The following is a 25,923-nucleotide window of genomic DNA, read 5'->3' as shown; positions in this document are numbered from 1 at the left end:
ATAGTGTTAAAAGGATGAGCATATGTCATTTCATATTTTTGCCAGTATATGTTTGTGATAGATTCTTAGAATTGTATTGCTGGATCAAAAAGTAAATGCAGCCCAGCCGGGTGTGGCTCAGCGGTTGAGCATCTACCTAGGATCCAGGCGATCAGGGTTCGATTCCCAGTCAGGGCACATGCCCGGGTTTCGGGCTTGATCAATGACTCTCTCATCATTGATGTTTCTATCTCTCTCTCTCCCTCTCCTTTCCTCTCTCTGAAATCAATAAAGACATATTTAAAAAAAAAAAAAGTAAATGCATATGTATTTACTCCATACTCATTAAACAATACCCTCTTTTCCCTCCCTGCAGCCCCTGGTAACCACAGGAATACAAAGTTTTTTTTAAAAACCACAAAAGAGAAACCAAAAACTGATGAGTATCCTTATCCTTATGTCTGTGTCTCTGTGTTTTTAAAATAATAGCAAGATAATTTTTTTCAATAGCTAAGCTTTACTGAATTAAAGTTTATAAGTCTAGTTTTATTTTAATTTTTCCTCTGAATCACAAAAGTTTAGGTTTTAATAGAAATTTGGAATATAAAGAGACAAAGCTAAAAATAATACAGTTCCACCACCAGAAGATAACCAGTATTACATTTTGATACATTTCATTTATTTTTACTGTCTTTCTTCTTCCCTCTCCCTCCTGTTCCCTCCAGAGAGCCCCATGTGTATATTGTAGTGGGTATGTGCATATAGATAGGCTTATGTACGCTCTCATTCAGTTGCATGGTCTGTAATTATAAAGGTAGGATTATACTGTAAATTTCTACTTTTTTAGAGTATTTTTAAGTGGCTATTAAATATTCTTCAAAAACACTATATTAGAATGAATGCATATTCTAGAATGTGTAAAATCTCATAAAAATTTTTATTGTTGGATATTTAGGTTGCTTCTCAGCTGTTTTTTCTCTTTGTTAAGGATCAACTTTGTGTCTAAATCTTATCTGAGTATGTTATTTTCTTAGAGCTATTTCTAGAAACAGGTTACTGGATCAAAGGGTGTGCTGGCCTGTATTGGGACTCATCATTCTGTTATATGTGGTCTCATGAGCCAGAGTCACATGCTCCCTGGTGTGTGTAGTTATAGAGGAGTACTGACTTCCGTCACAAAGGAGAAGAAATCCTTTTACTCATCAAACATTTGTAGCAACTTTCTGTTAATAGAGCAGAATGAAACCTGAAGATGTGGCTACACTGAGACTAACACCAGGGCACAGTTAATTAATAAGCATAACTCACTCTTAGGAAGTGAACCGATTTCTGATTCTATTCACATTCTGTTATATACCCTTATCTCTCACTCAACTGAGGCCCTTTATGACTTATAATTTACCTTTTTAATATTATTGAGGAGAGAGTGTAGGACATTAGTATATTTGGTGATGGCCCCAATGCCCCAGTTATCTAACATAATTAGGAACAAATTATTCTGTATGAATGAGCTTTGCAGATGATTGAGGCAAATCAGTTAAAATGGTAGAGTTTTTGCTGCAAAAGTTCTAATACTGAGAATAGATTTCCTGACTTTTTAATTATGATGGATTTAGTATAAATGAGTTTTCCTCTGTGCACATTGACTGGGAAATTCCTTGAAAGCAAAAGCCTTTCTCCATAAATTTATGTGGAATATTTTATCCCCCAGTGCCCATGGGAGATCCTCAGAAGAAAGACTATGCTTTTTACCCCATGTTTTGGAGAGTCCGAAACCCATAATCTGTGTGGACAAGCCCTCACTGAACAACTGTTGTGTGCCAGACAGGCCCATGCTAGGGTTCAGGAGGAGAGCCCTAGGCCTTGCCTTGAGGAGCTCACTCCAGTGGGGAGACAATGACTCAGAGTAGCAGATAAATGGCCTGATGCCTTAGGCTGTCACAGAAGTGTTACTGGAAAGGGGACCTGCCTAGGGCAAGCCGGTTGTGTGTGGATTCTTGATTACATGCAGGAAAGATTTCACAACATTAGTCAAGGTGGTTTTGAGGGTACATTTGTTAAAACTGGAGACAGTGAAACAAGGAAGGGCCCAGGATTAGAAGAAGCTACAGGAGAAAGGTAGGGCAGCTTTGGCTCTCTAGAAATGTTATAAGAAAGAAATGAGCCCTGGCAGGACTGCTATAGCTCACTGGGAAGTCAAAGAAGAGGGGGCCTTAGAAACAGGTTCAGGGGGTTAGCCCAGGACAAGCTGCCGCCGCCCAATGCTCCCCTGGTTGCAAGTTCCATGGAATCCCTTAGAGTTTAGGAGATGCAAGCCTGTGGGGGATGATGGGAGGAAGGAAAAGGCTCAGATGTGCTCCTCAGGAGGGAGAGCTCATACTGGAACTTTTGTTTTTTTGAGGTTTTTTAAAGACTGGGAGAATAGGGGAGGTCTTAGGAGAGGATCACAACAGAATATTCATCAGTCTTGCCCTAGCCGGTTTGGCTCAGCGGTTGGAGCGTCGACCCGTGGCCTGAAGGGTCCTGGTTTTGCAATTCTGGTAAAGGGCACATACCTTAGTTGCAGGTTGGGGGCAACCGATCCATGTGTCTCTCTCACATTGATGTTTCTCTCTCTCTCTCTCTCTCTCTCTCACACACACACTCTCTGAAAAGCAATGGAAAAAATATCCTTGGGTGAAAATTAAAAATAAAAATAAAAAGAATATTCATGAGTTTTATGCTGATGTACCAAAATGAGATTTATTCCCTTAACTTCATCTGTCCTTGTGTGGGGTTGGCACAAATGGCACTAATTGGATTTCTCTTATCTCCCTGAGCAGAATGATTTAAACTAATTACTCTCTGGTTGGGGAGGAGAAATGTAAACTATTTACTCTTAAGTGGCCTTGGTTTAGGGAAGATAGAATTTACTAGATGGCTGTAAACTGCTTGGCTGTTTAACTAACTGTCTCAGTTTCCCTGCTCCACTTGCCAAGGAATTTTCCTAGCCTCTTACTATCCTGCCTCCAAAGGAGGCAGGCAGAGGTTTTGCACCAGGTAGAAGTGAATTTGAATCTGGGCACCCACAATTTTTGGTTCTTAGCTTCTCTGAGCCTCAGTTTTTTCCTGTGAAATGGGGACACCAGGGGTCTAAAGGTGAGATAAGATCATGTGTCTGGCCCTAGCCAGTCTGGCTCAGTGGTAACAGCACATTGGCCTGAGCACCAAAGGGTCTCAGGTTCAGTTCCCAGTCAAGGGCGCATACCTGGGTTGCAGGTTTGATCCCCACCCCAAACAGGAGCATGAGGGAGGCAACAATCGATGTGTCTCTCTCACATTGATGTCTCTCTCTTTCTCCCTTCCTCTCTCTCGAAAAATCAATGGGGAAAAAAAATACCCTCCATTGTTACCGGAAAGGGAACCTGGCCCTGAACAGGTCTGCCTAGGGCCAGCTGCAGTAGGTGGGGTCTTGACTTTGTGCAGGAAAAACTTCACAACATGAGTCCAGGTGTTGGGAACAGGTTTCCACCATGCTGCAAATAAAGACACAAGAAATCGAAAGTAACTCGGCGAGGCAAACTTTACTTCTGCAGCAGGGTGTGGAGCTACCCAAATCGGGCAGGCAAGCACACCGCAGGGCACGGGGAGTCTGTTGGGCTTTTATCCCTAAGGCGAGTGCCACTGTGCCACACCCTGTTGGTTGGGCCGAGGCTTCACAACCTAAATTGGCTAATTTAGAAAACGCAGCCAGCGGACCCTTGGGTTGGACGACTGGGCACCTATGTACTGAGTACAAGATGGAGGCGGTGCCGGTAAAATGGAGGAAGCTAAGGTGGGCGTCTATTCAGTCTGGCCTATTCTGATCCCTGGGACAGAAAAGATTATTTCCTTCTTACACAGGTGAATTTTACACGTGAATTTTGGAGGACTTTTATGAAAGCTGGGGGCTGTGAAACAAGGAAGGGCTGGGAAAATGAGCCTAGGCTGGTCTGCTTTTGGCTCACTCAGAAATCCTCTAGAAAAGGGGGCCTTGGGGACAGGTTCAGGGGGTTTGCCTGGGACGAACTGCCGGTGCAGGTGCCCATTGCTGCCCTGGTTGCAGGCCTCGTGGTGTTCCTTAGAGTTTAGGAGATGCACACCTGTGGGAGAAGAAGGGGAGGAGGGGGGAGGGCATGGGTGTGCTCCTGGAAGGGAGAGCAAGGGCTGGGGCCTTTGTCTTGAGGATTTTGTCTCTCTTGCTAGTGGGAATCTTAGGGGAGGTCTCAGGAGAGGGTTTCAGCTGAATAATCATCAGTTTTCTAGGTGTGCTCCTCCAGGGTCGTGTTCTTCACTGATTGGTCATAGTCCTGGCAAGGGGCCATTAATCACTGCAGCTGGTCCTGGTGTCACCCACCTGGTTTTGCTGCTTTTCTAGGCCTGGAGCTGAAATACAACTGAGGCCTAGATGTTATCTCCAGGGAGGTGACCTGTATCTGCTGTAAATTGCTCTTGTCAGTTTGCTTAGCTATCTGCCTCAGTCTCCCCATTCCACTTGTCCTGGCTTACTGGCCTCTTTCAACATGACCATTATTAGTTGCCATTATTTTTACTAGAGCTTGGCCGTGGAGATGGGAGAAATCTAGGTTTCCACTCTCAGAAGGAGTTATGACTAGAAATCAACATAAATTGATGGCACTGGGTAGGGACAAAGGGGAACAGATGTGTGCCACAATTGTCACCTTACAATGCTGAGCACCTACTGTGTCTGTCTTCACCGCCTCACATGTCGCTTGGGGGAGGCTTTATTACCCTTGACCAGATGAGAAGCCTGAGACAGAAAGGGTGTGGGGTGTTGGGCTCGCTCCCCTCCTGCACCAGTTCAGCTCTGTCTCCACCAGAACCCACTGTGACCTTGGGCAAATCCTTGACCCCTTCAGTTTCCCTACTGGTGGTGGTGAGGGTGGGGGTGCAGAGAGCTCATTTCGAGAGGTATCATGAGCACCAAGTTTCCTGCATTTAAAGTGTTTAAAATAATGTCAGTCTCTCCCCCTCCTCCAAGTTGTCTTCTTTTTGATGCCCAGGTGAGGGCTGGGAGGGGGCTGCAGGTAATAGTATTAACAGAGCACCCTTTTGAGCATTTACTCCCTGACTCGACCTGTGCTAAACTCCTTTCCTCCTTAATTCTCCCCAAACCCTAATCCCAGACTTCCTGGGCTGGATTGTCTCTCCTGGGTTCTCTCTCGTGGCCTCGAGCGCCCATTCCTTGACCAAGGTGCGGAGGCCCGGGAGGGGCTTCTCCGGCCGCCCCAGGGGCCTGCCCTTGCCGGGCTCCTCCCGGGCCTGCGGTAAGGTGAGGGCAGGGGCGGAACGGGGCGGGGCTGGGGGAGGGGGTTCGGCCCGGATTAGGTGACCACACTGGTCCGCCAGATCCCCACATCGTCCCATACCTGCCACCATCCTATGGGTCAGCTGCCCCTGTGCCAGCCAGTAATGCTGCCGCTGCTGCTGCTACTGGTACCCGGACTCCTGCCCAGCGGAGGTGAGTGAGGAGCGCGCCCCTCGCAGGACCGAGGAGTTCCTGGGACTCCTTCAGCCCCCTCTCTGGGGCGGGGGCCAGGGTGGGGCCCGGGAGCCCTGCTCCCCACCCCTCTGCAAGAACTCCAACTCACCAGCCCTTCCCAAGGTCCCAGGAGCCCTACAGCCCCAAGCCCTCCTTTCTCTGGCTCACTGACACATTTCTTACCAGGTTTGCAAGAGCCTTGTCCCCCAGCCCTCCCCAAGAGCTTCCACTCATTCACTCCTCCCAGGGACCCAAAACTAGCCCAACCCTTCCCCAGGGGCTCAGTATCCTCCCCAGACACCCCGTTCCGCTCACTGTAACCCTCTTCAGCGACCAGACCCTCCCCATCCACCTGGCCTGGGGTCCTGTGAACTGTTTACCTGTCCCTGGGGTCTGAGGGGGGACTACCAAGGGTCACCAGAGGCTGGGAGGAGCCGGGGAAGAAGGGACCCAGCCCTACCTGGGGTCGAGGAAGAAGATAAGGTTGCCTTCTTACCCATCCCTAGGCACCACCCTTGGTGAGGTTCCCTCAGTGACTGCCCATTTCTGGGTTGCACAGGCATACACACTCACAGGGAAATATACAGACACCACACTATACACATACACACCCCCAGCCTCACCTGGGCACTTAGGTATAGGGCTCATGGACAGGCTCACATACACAGACACAAGCAAAGATATCCCAAGAAACACACACACACTCAGGCCTATAGGAAGATAGGAAGCCTGGACAGCCTTGGCACTCCAGTGAGGCTGCCGTGGGCAGACAGAGCAAACAGACCCCAGAGTGACCTGCCCCACCTAAGCTGGCCTGGAGGAAGTGTTTTCCTTGTTTCCAAACCCAGTGCTGGGCGTCTGCCCCATGCCTGGGTTCTCCATAGGGCTGTAACCAGGACCCTAAGATGCCAGAGTGTGGTTAAGTCAGGGTGGGGGACCTCTGGGACGGCTGTGGGGTATAGAGCTAAGCCTGGGGCCCTGTCATATATGCTTAGACTGGGGCTTGGTGGATCCAGAGGTCAAGGGACCTTTTATGGAAGCCCACTGCATGCCAGGGGATCTGGAGCTGCCTGTGGCAGAGATCTGCCCTCAAAGAGCTCCCAGGCTAAGGGGTCTTTCCCATAAGCAGATAGCAACATAGTGTGACAGGGCCCCTGTGGTCATCTGAGGGTGAGGTAGATTCGAGGAGGTGACAGGTGAGCTGTGTGAGGATGGGGTGAGGGCACTTGCAGCACAGGATATATGTGATGGGAACTGTAACTGGAGGAACAGGAAATGATGAGCAGGATCTATGTGATAGGCATTGAGAGAGGACACTGGGGCAGGGGAAGCTCCTGCAGGGCCTCTGGGCTGCAGTGAGGCCCCTGAACTTTCTCTGGAAGGTGGTGGGAGCCCTGGGAGGTTCAGGCAGAGGTGTGGGCAGCTGGGAGCAGCACTCGGCAAGTCCTGGGAGAGCGAGGACTGGTCATCCAGAAAGGAAGGCGAAGCTTTTAGCTCTAAACTTGTTTTTTTACATTTTGTTTTGTATTTAACTCATCTGTATTCCCCCACATGAATACGCTACTTTCTCCTCTGAGAAAAAACAAAATTGGATTTAATTCTGGTCTGTACTCTTCAAAAAAGTCAGTATAATAAAAACTTGTTCTAGGTAAAAAGACAAAAGAGACGTGATGATCAAAGGCAATCCATAGGTCTCTGGATCAGCAGTACCAGAGCAGTGGAGAGTGGACTCCCAGGAATCAGGCAGCCTGGGCGCGAGCTTCTCCCCTGAGGCTCACCAGCCCTGTGACCTGGGATGGGTCCTTTTGCTTCACCTTAGTCTCAGTCTCCCCATCTGTAAATGGGATGACAGCTGCCCACAAGACAAGGTGGCTATGCCATTGACAGCAGGTGATGCCTGGTGCAGGCAGAAGTTCAAGTGATTGCTTCTCCTACTATTGCTCTGACTGTTGTTTTTGACCAAACGCCAGCAAGTAGACCCATTACCCTTACCATAAGGAGGGGTTGCTCTGGGATTCTCTGATGCCCAGGTCACAGTAGGTTTGCAGATGCCTGGCCCTGAGCAGTGCCCCCCTTCCTTGGTGCCCCTCTGCTCTTTCACCCTGGCAGGTCTCCTTCCCTTGCTGTTATTGGGTGAAAAGGAATGAACACTGGATTGGGAGTGAGAAGTCTGGGTCAAAGCTCCCAATCAACCAGGTTCTTGTTGGCCGCGTGGCTGTGGGAGTCATCCTTCCTGCCCAGGCCTCCTCTTTCTCACCTGTGAAAGGCAGGGGTTCCAATTACTCCTGCTGTGCACTGCTGTGTTAGAGCCATGACTGGGCTCAGGCCACAGGGCCTCCCTCTGTGGGAGGAAGCTGTGCCTGGGCAGTGAAAATAAGAGGAAATGTAAAGGGCCCTGAACCAGAGTCTTGATTAAGTGGTGGTGGTGGTGGGGAGAACCAGGGAAGCCCCCACAAAGGATCCCTCCTTGGTGGCAGGGACCCTGTTTAGCTCATCTTTGATGTCCAGTGCTCATTACAGGACAGACTTTTTCTTTTTTTTTTTAAATGTATCTTTACTGATTTCAGAGAGAGGAAGGGAGAGGGAGAGAGAGATAGAAACATCAATGATGAGAGAGTCATTGATCGAGCCTGCAACCGGACATGTGCCCTGACTGGGAATTGAACCCCGATCGCCTGGATCCCAGGTCAACGCTCAACCGCTGAGCCACGCCCGGCCAGGCCAGGACAGACATTTTATGCACAACTTGGACTCTGAGTGTGCCTGGAATTGACAAGGGTAGGAGATTGGGAACCAGGGCATTCCAGGAAGAGGCCCAGTGGCATGACCTTTCAGATGCTGTGGCTCTGTGTCTTGTTTTCTCTTTCATGGCTGCCTTGAGGACATTGGTAATCATAGTTAGAGATTGCTATGTTCCAGGTGCTTTACATGCATGATCTCATTTCATTCTTTTTTTTTTTTTTTTAATATGTTTTTATTGATTTCAGAAAGATGGAGAGAGAGAAACATCAATGATGAGAGAGAGTCATTGATTGGCTGCCTCCTGCATGCCCCATATTGGAGATCAAGCCCACATCCCAGGCATGTGCCTTGACTGTGACCGCCTGGTTCATAGGTGGATGCTCAACCACTGAGCGACGCCGGCCTGGCTGATCTCATTTAATTCTATGAATTGAGGTACACTTATCCCCCTATTTTATAGATGAGGAAAACAAGGCACAAAGAGCTTGAATAAGTTGTTCAAGATCACTTAGCTAGGAAGTAGGAGGAGCAGGATTCAAACCCAGGCAGTCATCCAGGCTCTTCTCAGGCCAGTGACCTTCCCCAGGGCCAGGGAAAACCTAACCTTCAACCTTTAACCTTTGTTTTCCCCCTAGCCTCCTTGAAGTCACATGTGCATCGACGTGGTCTCGTAGAACTGGCAAAGACCATAGACTGTGTTGGCCCCCGCAACCCCCTGGTCTATATTAGCTATGGCTGCTATTGTGGACTGGGTGGCCATGGCCAGCCCCTGGATGACATTGACCGGTGAGTTCATGCTTGGGCCAGGCTAGAAGGTATCCCACCCTCTGGGGTAGTTAAGACCTATGAAGAAATAGCACATGGTACTACCTTGCAGGCAGAGGGTCTCCTGGGTAGCATCACCAATGAGGCCAAATCTTGATTCCAGCTGCATCCCTCACTGGCTATGGGATGATTACTTTGGCTGGAAAAAAAAATAACGAAGTTGAGCAGACTTAAGTGTACCAGGAACTGTTCTGAGAATCCCTTTGAGTCCTCACAACAGTCCCATTTCGGAAATGAGGAAACTGAGGCACAGAAAGATTAAATAACTTGTCTGGCATCACATAGAGAGTAGGGGGTAGGGGCTGGGACGTGAACCCCAGCAGTCTTACTGAGTTCATGGCCCTAATTGCTGCACTCTGCTACCATGTGAGAAGTGCCTGTTCTGTGCAAGGCTGCGGACTTATCTTTCCATGACTTCTCATTTACCCTCATGGCCAGCCTTGTAAACAGGCACAATGGCTGTCCCTGTTTTATGGACGAGGGCCCCGAGACTCAGAGAGGTGCAGCCATTCATCTGTTTCCACACAGCTAGCTGGTGACAGAGGACAGAATTTGACTGTCTCTTCCCTAGCTTGGAGGATGTGATTGTCATTAACAAGTCTTTACTCAGCCTTGCACCTTCAAGGCTCCTGCTGCTGGCCATGCCCTCCCACACTCTGGCTGTCCAGTTCCTGTACATCTTCCAGATGCAGATCAAGCATTACCCCCTCTAGGAAGCCTTTCTTGAAGCCCAGCTGGGCATGGCATCTCCTCTGCCTTCCAGAATCCCCTTTCCTTACCCCACATCTCAGCACTTCTCACTATGCATGTGGCACCTGGTGGCTTGTCTGCCTCCCCCACCAGACTAGGAGTTTCTTGAGGGCAGAGCAGAATCTGGCTGATCTGTCACTGCCAGACTCAGCTGAAGACTCAACACAGAGTGGGGATGGTGACTGGATGGAGATAATACCAGTGAATGAATAACGGGCAGGTTTAGGGACATTTGTGGGTGTTCCTCAGGGAATTTTTTCAACAGTAAATTATTATTATTATTGAAATCCTATTATGTGGTAGTCCCTGGGCTGAATGCTGGTGACACTGTGAGGAATAAGACAGAAATGGTCCTACATCTTAGAGTTCTGGTCAGTGAGGAGGACAGATGCTAATCTTCTCTCTAATGAGGATCTTGTTATAAACCTGCCCTGAAGGGAAGGAACCTGGTTTTAGGAGAGGGTGTAACAAGGAGACCCTCATAGCTGGGAGGTAGGGCACCTGATAACACTCTGGGAATGGGGGCTGGTGCTTAGGCTGAGACCTAAAAGAGGAAGCATCGGCATGCAGTTGTCGCACGCAGAGGACAAAGGTGGGAGGCAGGCTTGTTCTAGCAACAGAGGGGAGACCATTTCTGCTGGAGCTCAGAGACTCAGAGAGTGAAGCAGGCAGGGGCCTGGCTCGAGCATGGCTAGGGATGGGGGCAGTGCAGGACACACTGGGGTCAGTAGAATTATTTCCCAAGATAGGATTCTCAGGGACAAAGTTTGGATCAAAAGATGCTCACCCATAGTCCTGGCATGGGAAGATGGCCAGGAGAGCAGCCCTGCCTCCACCCACCTGATGGTCTGCCTGTCTGCCATCCACAGGTGCTGTCATCGTCATGACTGCTGCTACCGACATGCCAAGTTGGAGGCTGGCTGCAGGGCCAAGCTGGAGTCCTATTCCTGGAAGTGCATCGATCAGCGCATTGAATGTGGTGAGTTCCCAGCAACACCCACTCCAACCTCCCCAAGAGTCCTGAGGCATCCTGCTCGTAATGACTTACCACTGCTTCCAACTCCCCGTAGACCACCCTTTGGACTGATCGAATGTAAGTGGTCTTTAATCCTGAGCACTTAAAAAATAAGCACACCCATTTCTTTTCTGTCTTGTCAAAAACTGGAAAAGACAGAAATGACACCAGATATAAACTACCTAAATGTCCATCAGATGGTGCCTGGGTATGTAAACCCATGATGTATCCTTACTGTAGAAGACTCTGCAGCCTGGAGAAAGGATAAGGTGGAACCATATGCTGACATGGAAAGATGCTGAGCGAACAAGCAAACTGCCGAATGGCATGTTCAATAAAGCACCATTGTGTTAAAAAGAAAGCTTGCAAATAGTACCATACTGCTTTCCATAGCTACATGTAGACATTTGCAAAGCTCAGAGAAATGTAAGGATACGCTCCAAACTGAGGATGGCTGTGGTCACCTCTAGGGACAGAATCAGGCTGAAGGGAGTGATGGTAGAAGGCAATTTCCCGTTCTCTATAATGTTGCCATTTTTTACAAAGAGCATTTCTTCATGAATTACTTGTGAATTAAAAGTTAAAAAGAAAAGGACTATACAGCCTGATGTGATCTCTGCAAATTACTTTGACATGCATCAAAACAAAATAAAATTAAAATGTGGATGGGTGATGGATGAACAGATTACCTTCCGATGGATGGAATTTATCAGTAGGGGTGATCAGTGTATCTCGTTGTGGTTTTGATTTGCTTTTCCCTGATGACTTTGAGCATCTTTTCATGTGCTCTTTGGTCACTTTTATATCTTTGGGGAAATGTTTATTCAAGTCTTTTGCTCATTTTTTATTGGGTTGTCTTTTTTGTTGTTGAATTATAAGAGTCTTTTACCTATTCTGGGTACTGTACCCTTATCAGATACACAATTTACAAATATTTTCTCCCATTCCATAAGTTATCTTTTCATTTTCTTGATAATGTTTTTATGTACAAAAGTTGTAATTTTGATAAAGCCCAATTTTTCTATTTTGTCTTTTCTTGATCACATCTTTAGTGTCCTATCTAAGAATCCATTGCAAGATCCAAGGTAATGAAGGCTTACGTCCTGTTTCCTTCTAATAGTTTTATCATTTGAATTTTTACATTTAGGTCATTGATCCACTTTGAGTTAATTTTTGTATATGGTATGTCATCGGGGTCCAACTTCATTCTTTTCCATGGGGCTATCCAGTTGTCCCAGTACTGTTTGTCGAAGAGACTCTTTTTTCCCTTGTTGAAAATCTCTTGGCCCTAGATGGATGACCTCTCTGACCTCAGTTTCCTTATCTTGAAGATGGGTGTTGCAGATTTGAAAAAAGGGTTTATAATGTGATAAACAGATTGGACAGGTTATTTCTCTCTCCCATCTTCTCTCCTCCCTCCCTCATCCTGATCTGAACCTCTCTCTGACTGCACTACCTCCCACTAAAGAGAACTGAGGTTCTGGTGCGACTTTCCACTAAAGCCCTAGCTTCTGCAGCGTGGTCTGTTCTGGAGGAAAGGAGGCAATCCTAAGAGTTACTAGAAGGATATGCACAGATCCTCAGCCATAGCTCCTCCGTATGACTTAGGAGCTGGCATAAGAGCAAAGCTGACTTAATATTGAGACATAATATTAATGTTTAGGACCAAAAGTGCCCCAGACATCATCTCTTACAGCCCTCTCATTTAGAGTTGGGGAAACTGAAGCCCAGGAAAGAAGTGAGTTGCCTAACATGGTGGTGATGTGCCTACTCCTGGGCACATTCCCTGTATCCAAACTGCCCCCTTCCGGTGTTGGTGGGGAGGAGGTGAAATGGGCCTTGAGTTGGAAACCTGTTAAAGATCTTCCCCTTCTTCCCTTCAGCTTGCCCCTAACCATGTGAAAATGGAGTTTATTGGTGGAGTCTGTGCCTGTTTACAGAACTGCCCTCCCTGAGCCAAACGAAGGGAACCAAAATATCTATTATGCATTTTTGACTAAAAATATTCTCTTATTCTGTTTGGAGATATTCTGAACATAGTTGTTTATTTAATTACAGGTGTGGCCCATTTTCCATTTATGGGCCTGACTTAAATATATTTAAAAAATTTTAAGCCTATAATAATATTTACTGGCAGGCCTTTATTTTAAACTTAACCCTTAGGAGCTATTTTTCTTTTTAAGTTTTTATTATTCTTGAATAGCATGATGCTGCTGGGTTCCTGAGGCTGTGGAGCAGTGAGACCAAGACTTGCTTTTAAAAGAATCTTTCTCGCCCTAGCAGGTTTGGCTCAATGGTTGGAGAGTCGACCCACGGATTTAAGGGTCCTGGGTTCAATTTCGGCCAATGGCACGTACCTCAGCTGCAGGCTCGATCCCCAGTATGAGTCGGGTTGTATGCGGGAGGCAACCAATTGATGTGTGTCTCTCACATCGATGTTTCTCTCTCCCTCTTCCCCTTCCACTCTCTCTGAAAAGCAATGGAAAAAATATCCTGGGGGGGGAAAAAAGAAAGGAAGAATCTTTCTTGTTCAGAGAGGAGGGTAGGAACACAAGGGAGGTACAGGCGCTGGGTCAGGAGATCCTGGGCAGGAGTCGTGGTCCACCCCCCCAGCTCTGTGGCCTTGACAAGTTACTGAATCCCTTTGAGCCTCACTTTACACGTCCTCAAAATGGGAATAATGAAACTTAGATGCTGTGTTTGTGTGAGAATTGGAAATGATGTATGGCTTTTCTATATTCTCCCAGGAAGTATTAGTGAGAATCTACTCTGTGCCAGCTTCCATGCTAGGTTTTAGTTAAGAAGAGAAGTTTAATAGGAGGAGAGCAGGAAATTGTGTCTGTGCCAACTGCTTTTATAACCGCTGTGTTGGAAAATAAAGCAGGTGAAGCACTATACCTGACAACATGGATGAACCTTGAAAATGTGGTGCTAAGTGAAAGAAGCCAGACACAAAAGGTCACTTACTGTGTGGTTCCAAGTATATGAAATATCCAGAGTAGGCAAATCTACAGGGACAGAAAGCTGATTAGTGGTTGACAGGGACTCAGGAGAAGGGTAATGGGGAGCAACATCTTAATGTGTACAAGGTCTCTTTTGGGTGATAGAAATGTTTTGGAAGATGCCAAACAAGGTCTTTTTTGGGTGGTAGAAATGTTTCAGAGGGGATGGTTACACAACATTGTGAATTTACTAAATCCCACAGACTTGTGCACTTTCAAATGGTAAATTTTGTTATGGGAATTTTTCCTCAATAACAAAAAGCAAGGATGCAGGGTGGGGGTTATTCTTTTATATTGAATGGTCAGGTGTCCAAGAAGCTCTCACTGATAAGATGCCACTGAAGCAGAGATTTGGGGAATGAGGGAGCCATGTGACGAGCTGGTAGGAATAAATGTCTGGGTGGTCTGAGGAGCGCAAGGACGGCGAGGGTAGGGCAGGGTCATTTAGGATTATGTCAGGGGTGGAGGCCAGATTTCCTCCGAGAGAGATGGGGAGCCAGGGAGGGTTTTGAGCAGAGGAGAGACATGGTCTGATTTGCATTGAAACTGAACCACTCAGGCTACTGCGGGGTCCTTACCTTGGAGGGAGCAAAGGTGGAAGCCAGGCACTGGTTATGAGGCTGCTGGAGTGGTCTTGGTGAATGGTGGCTTGGGCAGGTGGTGGCAGTAGATGTGGTGGATGGGGCTGGCTTCTGGGCATATTGGGCTGGAAGGTGGCACTGCAGGACTTGCCGATGGATGGGTGAAGGGAGAGGAGCTAGCTGGCGTATTTGTCCCAGTCACCCTGTCCCAGTCCCAGCTGGCCTCTAGCCAGCTCTGTGGGAACAGTGCCACCCTGGAGCTTCCATGGCTTCTTCCTCAGGAGCCCCTACCCCATCAGGTCACACTGCTCCGAGGGTGCCCATGTCTCTTGTGCAGCAGCCCGCGAAAAATTTACAGGCAGAAGGGCTCACTCCTGCATTGGCTGGTTCTGTTACCAAATTTTACACATTGTCAAACCATGTATGGCTGAAAACAACTGGTCTCTGGCGTGGATGTGTTTTATTCTGATCAAGTCCCCATCAGCTGCTGAACGTAATTGCACGACCATGGCTGTTTATAAATCTTTGTGAACTCGTGTGAGAGTTTTTGTAACATTGAATCCTAGAATTGTTGGGTCAAATAGCATATTTGAGGCACCTCTAGAATTAATATGTAGGAAGGGCTGCCCCCAGCCTGAAGGGTGCTAGAGAATTTATTTACATGGGAAGGGCATTTAAAAATGTAAGTTGTGTTTATTTGTAGAGGGGCTGGGGTTAAGGTTAGGGAGGGGGAAGTTCACGAAAGCCCCCACACGCCACCTCCTTTTGGCACTGCCACTGAGCAGTATATTTTAAATCTAACAGATATCATAAATAAACCTTGGAATAGCTACTCTTCAAATTTTGTTGATATTGCTTTTTCCATGATGATAGCATCATATGGCTAAAAGTAGAAAAGTTTGAATTACAAAATGTACAAGTTTTATGGGAATACAACTCCCGTATACACCATACAGACAGCTGTTTGGTAAACCTTCTGGTGTTCGTCTTTTCCTAGCGCATATATATAGTTTTTTAATATAGCAGTATGCTTTGTACCCCTTCTTCTTCTTTTAAGCATGTTTCCTACATTGTTAAAACTCTATTAGGCCCTGGCCAGGGTAGCTCAGTTGGTTTGAGTGTTGTCCCGATACGCCAAGGTTGTGGGTTCGATCCCCAGTCAGGGCACACACAGACTCAACCAATGAATGCATGAGTAAGTGAACAATTGTGTTTTTTCCTCCCTCCCTCTCTCCAAAATCAATTTTTAAAACTATTTAAAATCCTCTTGTATAAACATGAATTGCAAAGGCAGGCACATCCCCAGGATTGCCATCTCATTCCCTTTGAGTCCGAACGTTGGGCAGGACTGGGCTGGGGGCCTGCTCTCCTCTCCCGTTCCTAGATTTCTTTTCTGTAAGATTGGGGTGCCAGTGGCACCACCCTGAGTACTGGATGAGATAGGGACCATAGAGCCCTTTGCCCAGTGTATGGCTCCGCATAACTAACTGCACAATAAACGTTAGCTCCCATCATCCAGACTTTTTATTATTCATTTTCTTGAATTATAACCAGAGGAGTTTGCAGTGTTTAAACACAGGTTTGGAGTTTGTGTCTTGCTCTCCCTCCCAACTGTTTCCCAGAGTGTGGGAAGCTTAATAGATGAATTTAAGTGAGAAATTCCCTTTCAGCCCTGTTAATTTTTCCAATTACACAAGAAGGAAGTGTCAAGTGTGTGATGGTCTGACTACTAGAGAGGTTAAACCTCTCTTACACTGCTTATCTCCCTTTTTTTAAAACCAAGCACCCCAATTTGGGGGGTTACAGCCTTCAGGTAGGCAACAGCATTTAACTAGACTTTGATATTAAAACTTGATCTCACTGGTTATTTTTGTTTAATCAGTTTCTTATATTTATGGTATAAAATTTTGGTTTTCCATTTATGGCAGTGACAGAATTTATTTAATGTAATTTAATACCATTTAATATATTTATTTAATAATTGACTTACTATTAAAAAATGAGATTTAGCCCGGCCAGGCATGGCTCAGCAGTTGAGCATCGACCTAGGATCCAGGCGATCAGGGTCGCCTGGGGTGCGGGCTCGATCAATGACTCTCTCATCATTGATGTTTCTATCTCTCTCTCTCCCTCGCCTTTCCTCTCTCTGAAATCAATAAAGATATATTTTAAAAAAATAATAAAAAAATAAAAATAAATAAAAAATGAGATTTAAAGCAATAATCTTTTAGCTGCCATAGGCCTGAGTTTGGACAATCCTGTGTGCAGTCATATAGACCAACACAACAGGGCCTGGAAAGACGGTTGCCAGAGGGTGTGGGCCCCCTGCTCAACACCTTCACTCATAATTGTGTCCCCTCCTGGTGTGGCCAGGCTCTTCTGGGTGTTGCCTCAAGAGAGAAGCTGATGGACTTTCTGACTCTCAGGCTTCCCCTTGCTAGCCTCTCTAAGGAACGTGTGCATTTGAAGAAATCTTTATAGATTAGCTGGCAGCTTGAGGTCAGCTTCAGCCTACAGAGTGCCTCCTGTACCCCTATTCTCCCAACTGCCCTTAGAAATAGGTACTATTAGTATCCCCGCATTGCACCTGAGAAAAAAGCCTAAGAAAGATCAAGTGATGTCTAAAGGCACATTGAGAAGCCAAAAGGCCAAATGGACTTTGGACTCAGCATCTGAAAACACTTCTCTGACAACTTCAATTCCCTTTTCTGCAAAATGCGGCCAACATCACCTCCCTCCTGGTGCTGCCCAGATGGAAATCACGTGTACTGTCAGGTGTCACAAAGATGCATTTGATGGCCCCTCCTGCCAACAGCATTACTGCCTTCCCTCATGTTTATCCTCAAGTCTCTGCAAGTCTGTGCTCTAACCTCAGGTTTCCCATTTCTTCTAGGACCAACAGAGGACAAATGTCAAGAACTCTTGTGCAAGTGTGACCAGGAGATTGCTTACTGCTTAGCCAAAACTGAGTACCATTTAAAGTACCTCTTCTATCCACGTTTCTTATGTGGGCAGGACTCACTCAAGTGTGATGACTAGTTTGACTTGGAATGTTCTTTTGCACAAGGAAATAAAACTCCTTTTCACTAACAGCAGCCATATTAAGTTCACATTCCGAGGGGAATTGAGTTAAAGTGTTAAAAGCTGCAACCTGTGTTTGTTCTCTCTGTCCCCGAACTTGGGGCTGGAGTCTGTTTGATTTCCAGTTAGACTAAGGTCAAAATCCCATGCCTATTTATAAAACCATGACTGTGTTTATGACTGTATTGGGTTTGGTACCATTTCTGAGGTTCAACCTTTATGAAAAGGCTGAGCTTGTCTTCTAACCTGTTCCTGATGAACAAACACCTGCTAAGTGCCTGGCCTTGTCCTAGGTTCTGGGTTGAGGCAATAAACAAGACAACCACATGACACTGGCCCTTGTGAAGTTCAAGTCTAGCAGCTGTTAGCTCAAGAAAGAGTATTCTTCCCCATCCTACTCCACCTTTATGGTTAAAACTTATTTCCTGATTACAAAAGTATTACATATTTACTGCTTTTAAAAAAGAGAGCAAATACAGAGAAATATAAAGGAGAAAAAAATTACTGGAACTCCCACAGACAAGAATAACCACTTTCAGCATTTTAGTGTGCTGTCCATCAGTCTTTTCTGTAATTTTATTTTATTTTATAATCCTCACCCTAGGATTTGCTTTTCAGAGAGTGGGAGAAATATCAATGTGAGAGACATTGATTGGTTGCCCCTGCCCCCCAGCATGCACCCCGAATGGGGGCCAGGGATTGAGTCTGCAACCGAGGTATGTGCCCTTGGCTAGAATCAAACCCAGGACCCTTCAGTCTGCAAGCCGACACTCTAACCACTGAGCCAAATTGGCCAGGGCATTTTCTAATTTTAAAAAATGTAGCTGAGTCCTGGCTGGTGTGGCTCAGTTGGTAGGGCATTATCCCTTGCACCAAAAGGTTGCCAGTTTGATACCCAGTCAGGGCACATGCCCAGGTTGTGGGCCTGATCCCCACTAAGGGGCGTGCGGGAGGCAGCCAATCAATGCTCCCCTCTCCCTGCCTCTCTAAAAATCAATAAACTGTCTTTTTTTAAAAAAGAGTTGAAACTTATTTTACAATTTTCATAACTTGTCTCCATGTCATTAAAAAATCTTTGGGAACTCCATTTTAAATAGCTATATTAGATACCAGTTTATAAATCGCTCACTTTAGAACACTGGCGGTGTTTCCTATTCTGATCAATTAGACACCCCTTTCTGACGCATGTAAGCCTGCTACGATTGAGAAGGTCAGAGGGAGGAAAGGCAGCTGTGGCCCTGGCTCTGAAGTGCCTGTCCCCGCTGCTGGCAATAAGGAATGAAAGTCCAGCCATACCCACATGCTCTTGGTCAGGTCTCCTTTGCTTTCCCCTGAGCAGATGTGGGTATCACTCATCTTTGTAACAGGATGTGGGGAGTGTGTGTGGGACAATGGACTAGGGGTCTGGTAACTGTGGTCCAGCCATGGTCCAGCGCCACCAGTGCCACCCAGCCTCCATCTCTTTATCTGGGAAGGAGAATAGTAACCACTCAAGGCAGGAGACCAGTGAAGTGCAAATACTGCAGTGTCCCCAAACCCACAGTGCGGTCAGTCAGTGTCTCTGGCTGGGTGTTGAGCGGGTAAAGTCAGGCAGTCCTGGGGCCTGATGAGCAAACGCAGGAAGAAAACATTCTCCCTCCTTTCACTTAAGATACCTTAGGGTGACTCCCTGGCTCAATGTTCCCATCAGGCAGGGGGACTTCTGCATGACTAGTAGGTTGTATTGAACAATTCAGATTTTCTACATGTTTTCTAAACAATTTTTTTCTATAGAATTTTTGTCTTCATAAAAAATCTTTTTATTTCAAGTAATTTCTTCAAACTTTCAGATGCAAAGTTTGAGTGAAATCTTCCAAAATACAAAGGATTAATGAACGGTTCATGGAGTCACAAACCCTTTGGATGCAAGCTTATTTCTGCAGGGTCCATCTTCAGATGGATCACACTTCACACCTGCTGTTTTCACACTAGAAGGAAATAAGAGGCATAGTTCATCTCATTCATATTTACAATTACAGCATTTGGTGTAATTATTCTTGCTGTTTTATACATCAGAACAAGATGATAAAGATTTTACAGTGTGAGGTCAATGTATAAAATGCTTCATTGAACAAAAGGACTATCCTGGATTTTACAGATTAAAGTCTTAAAAACAAAACAAAGCAAACCCCAAAACAAAACAATTTTTAAAATCCTCACCTGAGGATATGATTTTTGTTTTTTATTGATTTTAGAGGGAGAGAGAGAGAAGCATCAATGTGAGAGAAACACTGATCAGTTGCCTCCAGTACAAGCCCCGACTGGGAATTGAACCTGCAGCCTTCTGGTGTACAGGACGACACTCCCAGCCACCCAGCCAGGGCCAAAACAATTTTAAGTAGCATTGAGGCAGCTCAGCCTGATATGAATTATCATCTGATAATATCCTGACATCCTACTCAATCCCCTCACTCAGAGAAAGGGATCCAAACTTTCACTGATTAGAAATTGGAAACAGGATGAGTCTAACCATCATTCTAGTCTTAAACTGAATCCTTTAGATATTTATCTCTTTAACCTCTTAGCAACTCTTCAATAAAACAATTGTCTATTGGGTTTTGGTTTTCCTCTGTATTTTTTAGGCGCAACTGTCTATGCCTATGACATAATCTTCCATTTTCCTAAACTTGACTTAGAGGAGAGGCCTGGCCCCAGCAAGCCTGGTGTTGGGCTCAGTCTCAGGACTCCAACTTGCCCTGGGAGCCTTTGTCAGTCACTGGGGTTAGGGCAAGTAGGACTGCTGACATGGCAGCCTTATGATGTCACCCATACCACATCCTCTGGGGACCCTAGGTCCTTGCAAGCCATAGTGGACTGGGCCTCCCAAGTTCCTGTGAGCAAGGCGGCAGGTGAGAGGTGCTGCTGCTGTGTCAGCCCAGCTCTGGGGTGCCAGTCCCTGCTGCCACAATGACACAGGCAGAGGGAGACCTGGGTATAGCCTTTGACAGAGAAAGCAGCACCTTGTTTACTACGGAAAGAAAATAGGAAGTCCACTCCCATCCCCCCTTCACTTAAGCATCAAAGCTCAGACGTCAGGGAGGCTGGAAGAGTCCCTCAGAGCCTGGGCAGTGCCACTCAAAACACTTGGGTTTCTAGTCGTCGGACTTCCTTGACCACAAGATCAATGTTAATAATTGGGTTAAAGTACAGGGCCCAGTAAAATAAACAGTTGCAAACAAACTGAGGAATGAGGGGCCAGAACATGGCCACAAAAAGCCCCTGTGTTGATACTTTCCAAAAATGGCTCCACATCCTCTGAGGCACAGTCCTGGAAAAGAAGAGAAGCATTTGAGAGGTGAAATTGTGAAGGCAATTCTACAGACAAAACCAAAGTGCTCAGCCCTGGGCTGTTTCCCATTGCAGAGTCAGATTGCCTGTACCGCAAAGACCTTGTGTTCTGTCCCCATTGTCTGAGACACACCTTTGCCTGCCCAAGCCATCTTCAACTCCCAGGGCGCAGTCTAGAGGGTGCTTCCCTTAGGGCACTATCCACACCAGGTGAGGTATCCCCATTTCAGCCCCAATCCCACCTGCTTCACTGCTGTGTCACATTTGTATATATTTAATATACATATTTTCTCTGCTAGGCTGTAGGCTTTCGGAGTGCAGACTGTCTTCTTTACCAAAAGATCTGCAGTGCCCGGAAGAAAACCAGGGGCAAAGCAGGGGCTCAATTAACTGTGCACAAAGAAATGAGTTTACTGAATTGAAACAAATGAGGGAGATTCCTGTCAGGTTCTCAGAAATATTTATAAGGTTGCTCCTGATTGAAGCCAAGAACCTTTTGAGTTATAGGATGTTGCAGACTTCAAGGATACTGGTGTGGTGATGTGTTACTTCTGCCTGCCAAGCAGCCACCCTTTCTTCTGGAAATACCTTCTAAGTTTTCCTTTAGGGTGCCTCCCTCCCCTATTCTTTTCCATGTGGTCTGGGTAGAGCTGAAGCCAGCCCCTGGTTGGGGGGATGAGGGCATGCCTTGAGCCTGGACAAGAACTCCGCATACCCCTGTACTAAGTGATGGGTTCAGGTGAGCATGTGACCCAGGCTGGGCCAATCAGAGCAAAGGGACATGAGCCCTGAGACTTTCATAGGTACTATAGGGAAAGAAGTACTCTCCTTCCACAAAGGTTGCTAAGCTGCTCAGATCTATGTCTGGAGTGAATGAAGGCCCCCACATGAAGAGAGCTGCCTGAGGCTGAACCACACAGGAAAGGGAGAGCTGCAAGAAGAAGAGCTGCAACAGTCAGTCCTGACGATAGCATTTGGGTCTGTCTCTGGGTCCAGCCACGTAGGAAGCCTAAACTGGGCATTTCCCTTTTTAGGAAAGCCAATTTAGGTTGGTTTCTGTCACTTGCAACCAGGAGTCTTAATTCAGTGACTGTCTAGTCCAACTCTCATTTTATGCATAAATCCAGAGAAGTTATTACTGTTCCGGCTGGTGACAGAGCAGGACTAGAACTCATGCCATGGGATTCCTAGTCAGATCTCTATTCTCTATCACAATGCTATTTGCCATAAAGTAACCCATTTTCCCACTGGTTTATTCTCTATTAAAATCCTTCATGTACCCCTTCCACCCCCAGGAATCACACGGTAGATTACGTGGGGATAAGATCATGGAGAAGCACTTCAACAATGGGCACCATGAAAACCTCCCCACTCCCCCAAACACAAGGTAATTTTTCCTATTTGCTGCTTAAGTTGGTGTTTTGAAACCAGAGCACAGGAGTCTTCGTGCCTGAGTAATACTTCAAAGATACTGTTCCCAGGCTCTGCTGCCCCACCATCTCCAACAGAAAACACTCACTTCAGTTCACTTCTTGACCAGATCCTCCAAAAGGAGAATAACTCCAGAACCGAGAGTAACATGGCGTTGACGATGAGAAACCGCGACGTCCAATAATGGACCTCCAGCCAGTCCCAGGCAAACTCGGCGATCAGCTGGTACGGAAGGAAGGAGTATTTGACAAGGAATTCTCTCCACTGCTTCCATGTGGGCTCTCTAAGATCCTTTAACAATAACACACAAACAAGTCAAAATGGACACAAAAAATTATGAGGATTGACTTTTACACAAAATATTGTGGTTCTCCCAGGGAATTTTACATTTATTAAAACATACACACACAATCTAAAATGAAATTTCCATCAACTCACCTTGAAATTTTCTTACATTGGCTAAATGTTACCAAAGAGGTTGAACTGAGATGCTTGTTACATAATTGTGGAAGTTCAGAAATAAAAATCTAAGCATGAATTACAAAATATGGGATTGAAATGAATCGAAATGAATAATTTTTAAATTTCTTCATCACTTCATATGTAGCTCAGTTTCCTAAATTCAACAACTTAGCTGTGGTAAAATGATAACAGCTCATGGAAAAATTAAACACAAACCTTGAAAATAGCTTTTGGGAAAATAAAAACTTTAATTACAGATATTATCAGATAATTATCAAAAGTATTTAAACAGCTCATAGGCATCTAGAAGCTAATGGAAGTTCAGCAAGACTGTGCACAATGGAGCAGTTACTGAGTATTCCAAGAGACAAGTGAGCCTGATGAGCGGACGGGGGTTGTCGGGCCTTGTTAAAATGGAAAGGTCAGGTGGGTCTCTGTGCTCCCAGTCCAGCAAGGGTAGGTAACAGCTGGAAAGTGGTATTTAGAAAAACATTGTACAAAGGGGCTCATCAGCAGGCTTTAAACTACATCCAAGGTTGAAGTCAATTAGGCAGGTAATTGACTAAAATGTTAAAAAAAGGCTATTAGGAGATTTAGGAATTGTATTTCAACATTTATGGATGTGGGTCATATATGACAATTCCTATATCCATGTGACTTTTGATATAAACAAATCAGAGGGACTGCCTGAAGAGCAGCGATGCAAAGGACAATGTACCCTCAAATGACGAACTAGACATGAGAAATCACCCTTGGTCAATGGGGTCTAATAATTCTGAAGGATCCATGGGTCAAACTGAAGAAACAAGACCCATGGTGGGTAACCATCTCAGGTGACAAGAGGACTCCCATCAGTGAGCTGGATGATGGCTTACTACTGTTCCGAGGCCAACAGAACAGATACCCTTGCCTTGTGGTAAGACAAGTAATCATCCTTTGGGGATCCTATTGAGACACAGATTACCAAGCTGGCAGACCTATAAATCTAACCTTCAGGCAATTCGGACCTAGCCTATCTTCTTTTATAACAAAAGAAATGCTGTCCCCCCCACCTAATTATTTCAAGTCTAGAGGGCAGCCCTCCTTGCTATGCAATGTAGGAACTAAAATAGGCTTCTTGGATTGGAAACGTTCCTTCTTTCTTTTCTTAGGTAGGGGGTCTCCTTACAAAATTCCAAATAAAAGTGGGTGTTGTTTGCTCTTCCATGACAGGCTCCAGTTCCATACCACACTGAGAAATGGTAGACTAATCTCATTCAAGGCACTCTGCAGACCTACCAGAAGCTTGGCGATGATGTCCTCCCCGGAGTTGTCTTCTTGCAGAGGGCAGATGGTGTGGATGAAGGGTAGGAAGGTGTCTGTGTAGTCAAACAGGTAGAGGTACAGCAGACCGAGTCTGGGGGAACTCCTGAGGGCATACAGCAGGAACAGGGACCTGCCCGGGTTCACAGCCTGCAGAAGGTGAAGTGGGCGCAAGGCCACATTACAACTGACAGCCAGCTCCCACCTATGCTCCCTCCGCAACCTCACGCCCTTTGCCATCAGCCTTTTTTGTGTGGTTTGCAAAAACAAGGAATGAATGAATGGCAAGAAGAGGCTAAGTAATCTCTGGGCTATATTATATAAAGATCCAGTCTCTCTCCACAGCTAGGGAGGGGAACGGGGTGAGAAGCATACTCCGAGGCACTACTAGTAGAACACAACCATTTTAGAAAACAATCTTGCAAAATATATCAGTCTTAAAAATGTCTAATTTAACCAATCTATTAGTGGGCACTACTTAAACATAATCTGAAGTACAGAAGGTCTTATGCACAAAATGCCTGGTGTTGCATTGTGTATGAGAGAGAAAAAGTAAAATCTGTGACCTAAGTAATGAAGTTACAGTAGATATTTAACCACTGAAAAATGAATATGAGAAGTTTTGGATAATGCTCATGACAAAATGTTAGGTGAAAAAAAGATTCAAAGATGTGTAGCAATCCGATCTCAACAGTGTCAGCACCATAAAAGTAAGGCCTTGTTCAGGGCTGAGGTCCTTTTCCTAGGGGAATACCTGAGTCACACCAGATGTCAATAAGCATTTGTGGAAAAAATACACAAACAAATGGACTGTTTAAACTGCACAGAAAATCGTCTAGAAGAAAACAGAGCAAAATGCAATGTTAATCATGTTTGAATCTCAGGTGGGATTATTGCAATTTATTTTCCTTAACTTTTGTAAACTTTGCTACATTAAATGTGTATTCATATTTTTTCTGATTATAAATGTAACTGTAAACTAATTCAACTTACTTGATGCTACTAAGAATCAAATAAAATGGGCAAAATACATGAGTGGACATGTCACCAAAGAAAATATAAGGGTGGCAAATAAGCATATTCAAAAATGCTCAATATCACTGGTCCTTAGAAAAAGGCAAATTAAACCAGTGAGACACTACTTTTTAGAATGGGGAGGAGTGAGAAGGAGGGCTTACAAAGAGGCAGGAGGAAACTTAGGAGTGATAGGTAGCTTCACTATCTTTTTTTCTTTTTTTGTGGGCACCAGGACCTACGATCACCAGCTGCCCAAGAACCAAAAAATTATGCTCCTGAAATCTCTTGATGTCAGTTCTGCATGCAGAGCAAGCAAGCTGCTCTACGTGTGCACTCATGACAGAAGCCCTTTTTTAGCTTCACTATCTTGATTGTGGTGATTTCATAGGTGTGTACATACATCAAAACTTATCAAATTGTACACTTTAAATATGTGTATGTTAACTATAGCTCAGTAACACTTAAAACATTTAACTGATTTGATGCTATTAATAGCTTACTATTAAATTGTTTTTAGCATGATAAGGATTACATTTAAGAAGAGCCCTTCTCTTTAGAGATTTATACTAAAGTATTTATGGGTGGGATAATATAATATTTGGTTATGCTTTAATCAAATCTCAGGATTGTGGGTGTGGGGAGGGTGTGAAGGGGGAGGAATGATATTAGAATGCCCATAAGTCAATAGTCATAGAAGCTGCGTACCGATACACTCTACCCTCGATTTTTGTATATACCTGAAGTTTTCTATAGTAAAAGATTATTTTTAAAAGGTCCAACTTGTGAAATGATTCCAGAGGACAGAAAAGTATGAGAGTAACTTGAACATCTTGTCAGTGAGAAAGGAAAGGCTTAAAGACTAATGAAGTCATATTAAAAGGGTTCACT

General features: G+C 45.4%; 2 protein-coding genes across 5 annotated transcripts in view; one reads left to right on the top strand and one right to left on the bottom strand.

Annotated features, from left to right (window-relative positions):
• PLA2G10 (phospholipase A2 group X) overlaps positions 1 to 17,518 on the top strand; it is a gene marked incomplete at its 5' end in the record, with an annotated part of 36,651 nt that extends 19,133 nt beyond the window's left edge. Inside the window, 4 exons of one of the 2 annotated variants that reach the window (XM_081131765.1) lie at positions 5,401 to 5,479; positions 8,878 to 9,028; positions 10,687 to 10,796; positions 17,309 to 17,518. In XM_081131765.1, the coding sequence (XP_080987891.1) occupies positions 5,401 to 5,479; positions 8,878 to 9,028; positions 10,687 to 10,796; positions 17,309 to 17,454 (486 nt within the window). In that variant the 3' untranslated portion in view covers positions 17,455 to 17,518. Of the gene's footprint in view, positions 1 to 5,400; positions 5,480 to 8,877; positions 9,029 to 10,686; positions 10,797 to 17,308 lie in introns of those variants that run through there. The other variant, XM_081131766.1, reaches the window with a different exon arrangement.
• A 528-nt stretch (positions 17,519 to 18,046) lies between these two features.
• The window catches only part of BFAR (bifunctional apoptosis regulator), a 29,489-nt gene continuing 21,612 nt past the window's right edge, over positions 18,047 to 25,923 (bottom strand). For 2 of the 3 annotated variants that reach the window (XM_081133812.1, XM_081133813.1), the window contains 3 exons: positions 23,995 to 24,168; positions 22,343 to 22,545; positions 18,047 to 20,803 (listed from right to left, as the gene is read on the bottom strand). In XM_081133812.1, the coding sequence (XP_080989938.1) occupies positions 20,611 to 20,803; positions 22,343 to 22,545; positions 23,995 to 24,168 (570 nt within the window). In that variant the 3' untranslated portion in view covers positions 18,047 to 20,610. The remainder of the gene's footprint in view (positions 20,804 to 22,342; positions 22,546 to 23,994; positions 24,169 to 25,923) is intronic. The other variant, XM_081133814.1, reaches the window with a different exon arrangement.

This window comes from Miniopterus schreibersii (assembly GCF_964146895.1).
Source record: "Miniopterus schreibersii genome assembly, chromosome: 3".
NCBI lineage: Eukaryota > Metazoa > Chordata > Mammalia > Chiroptera > Miniopteridae > Miniopterus > Miniopterus schreibersii.
This window is presented reverse-complemented; position numbering and strand designations above follow the sequence as displayed.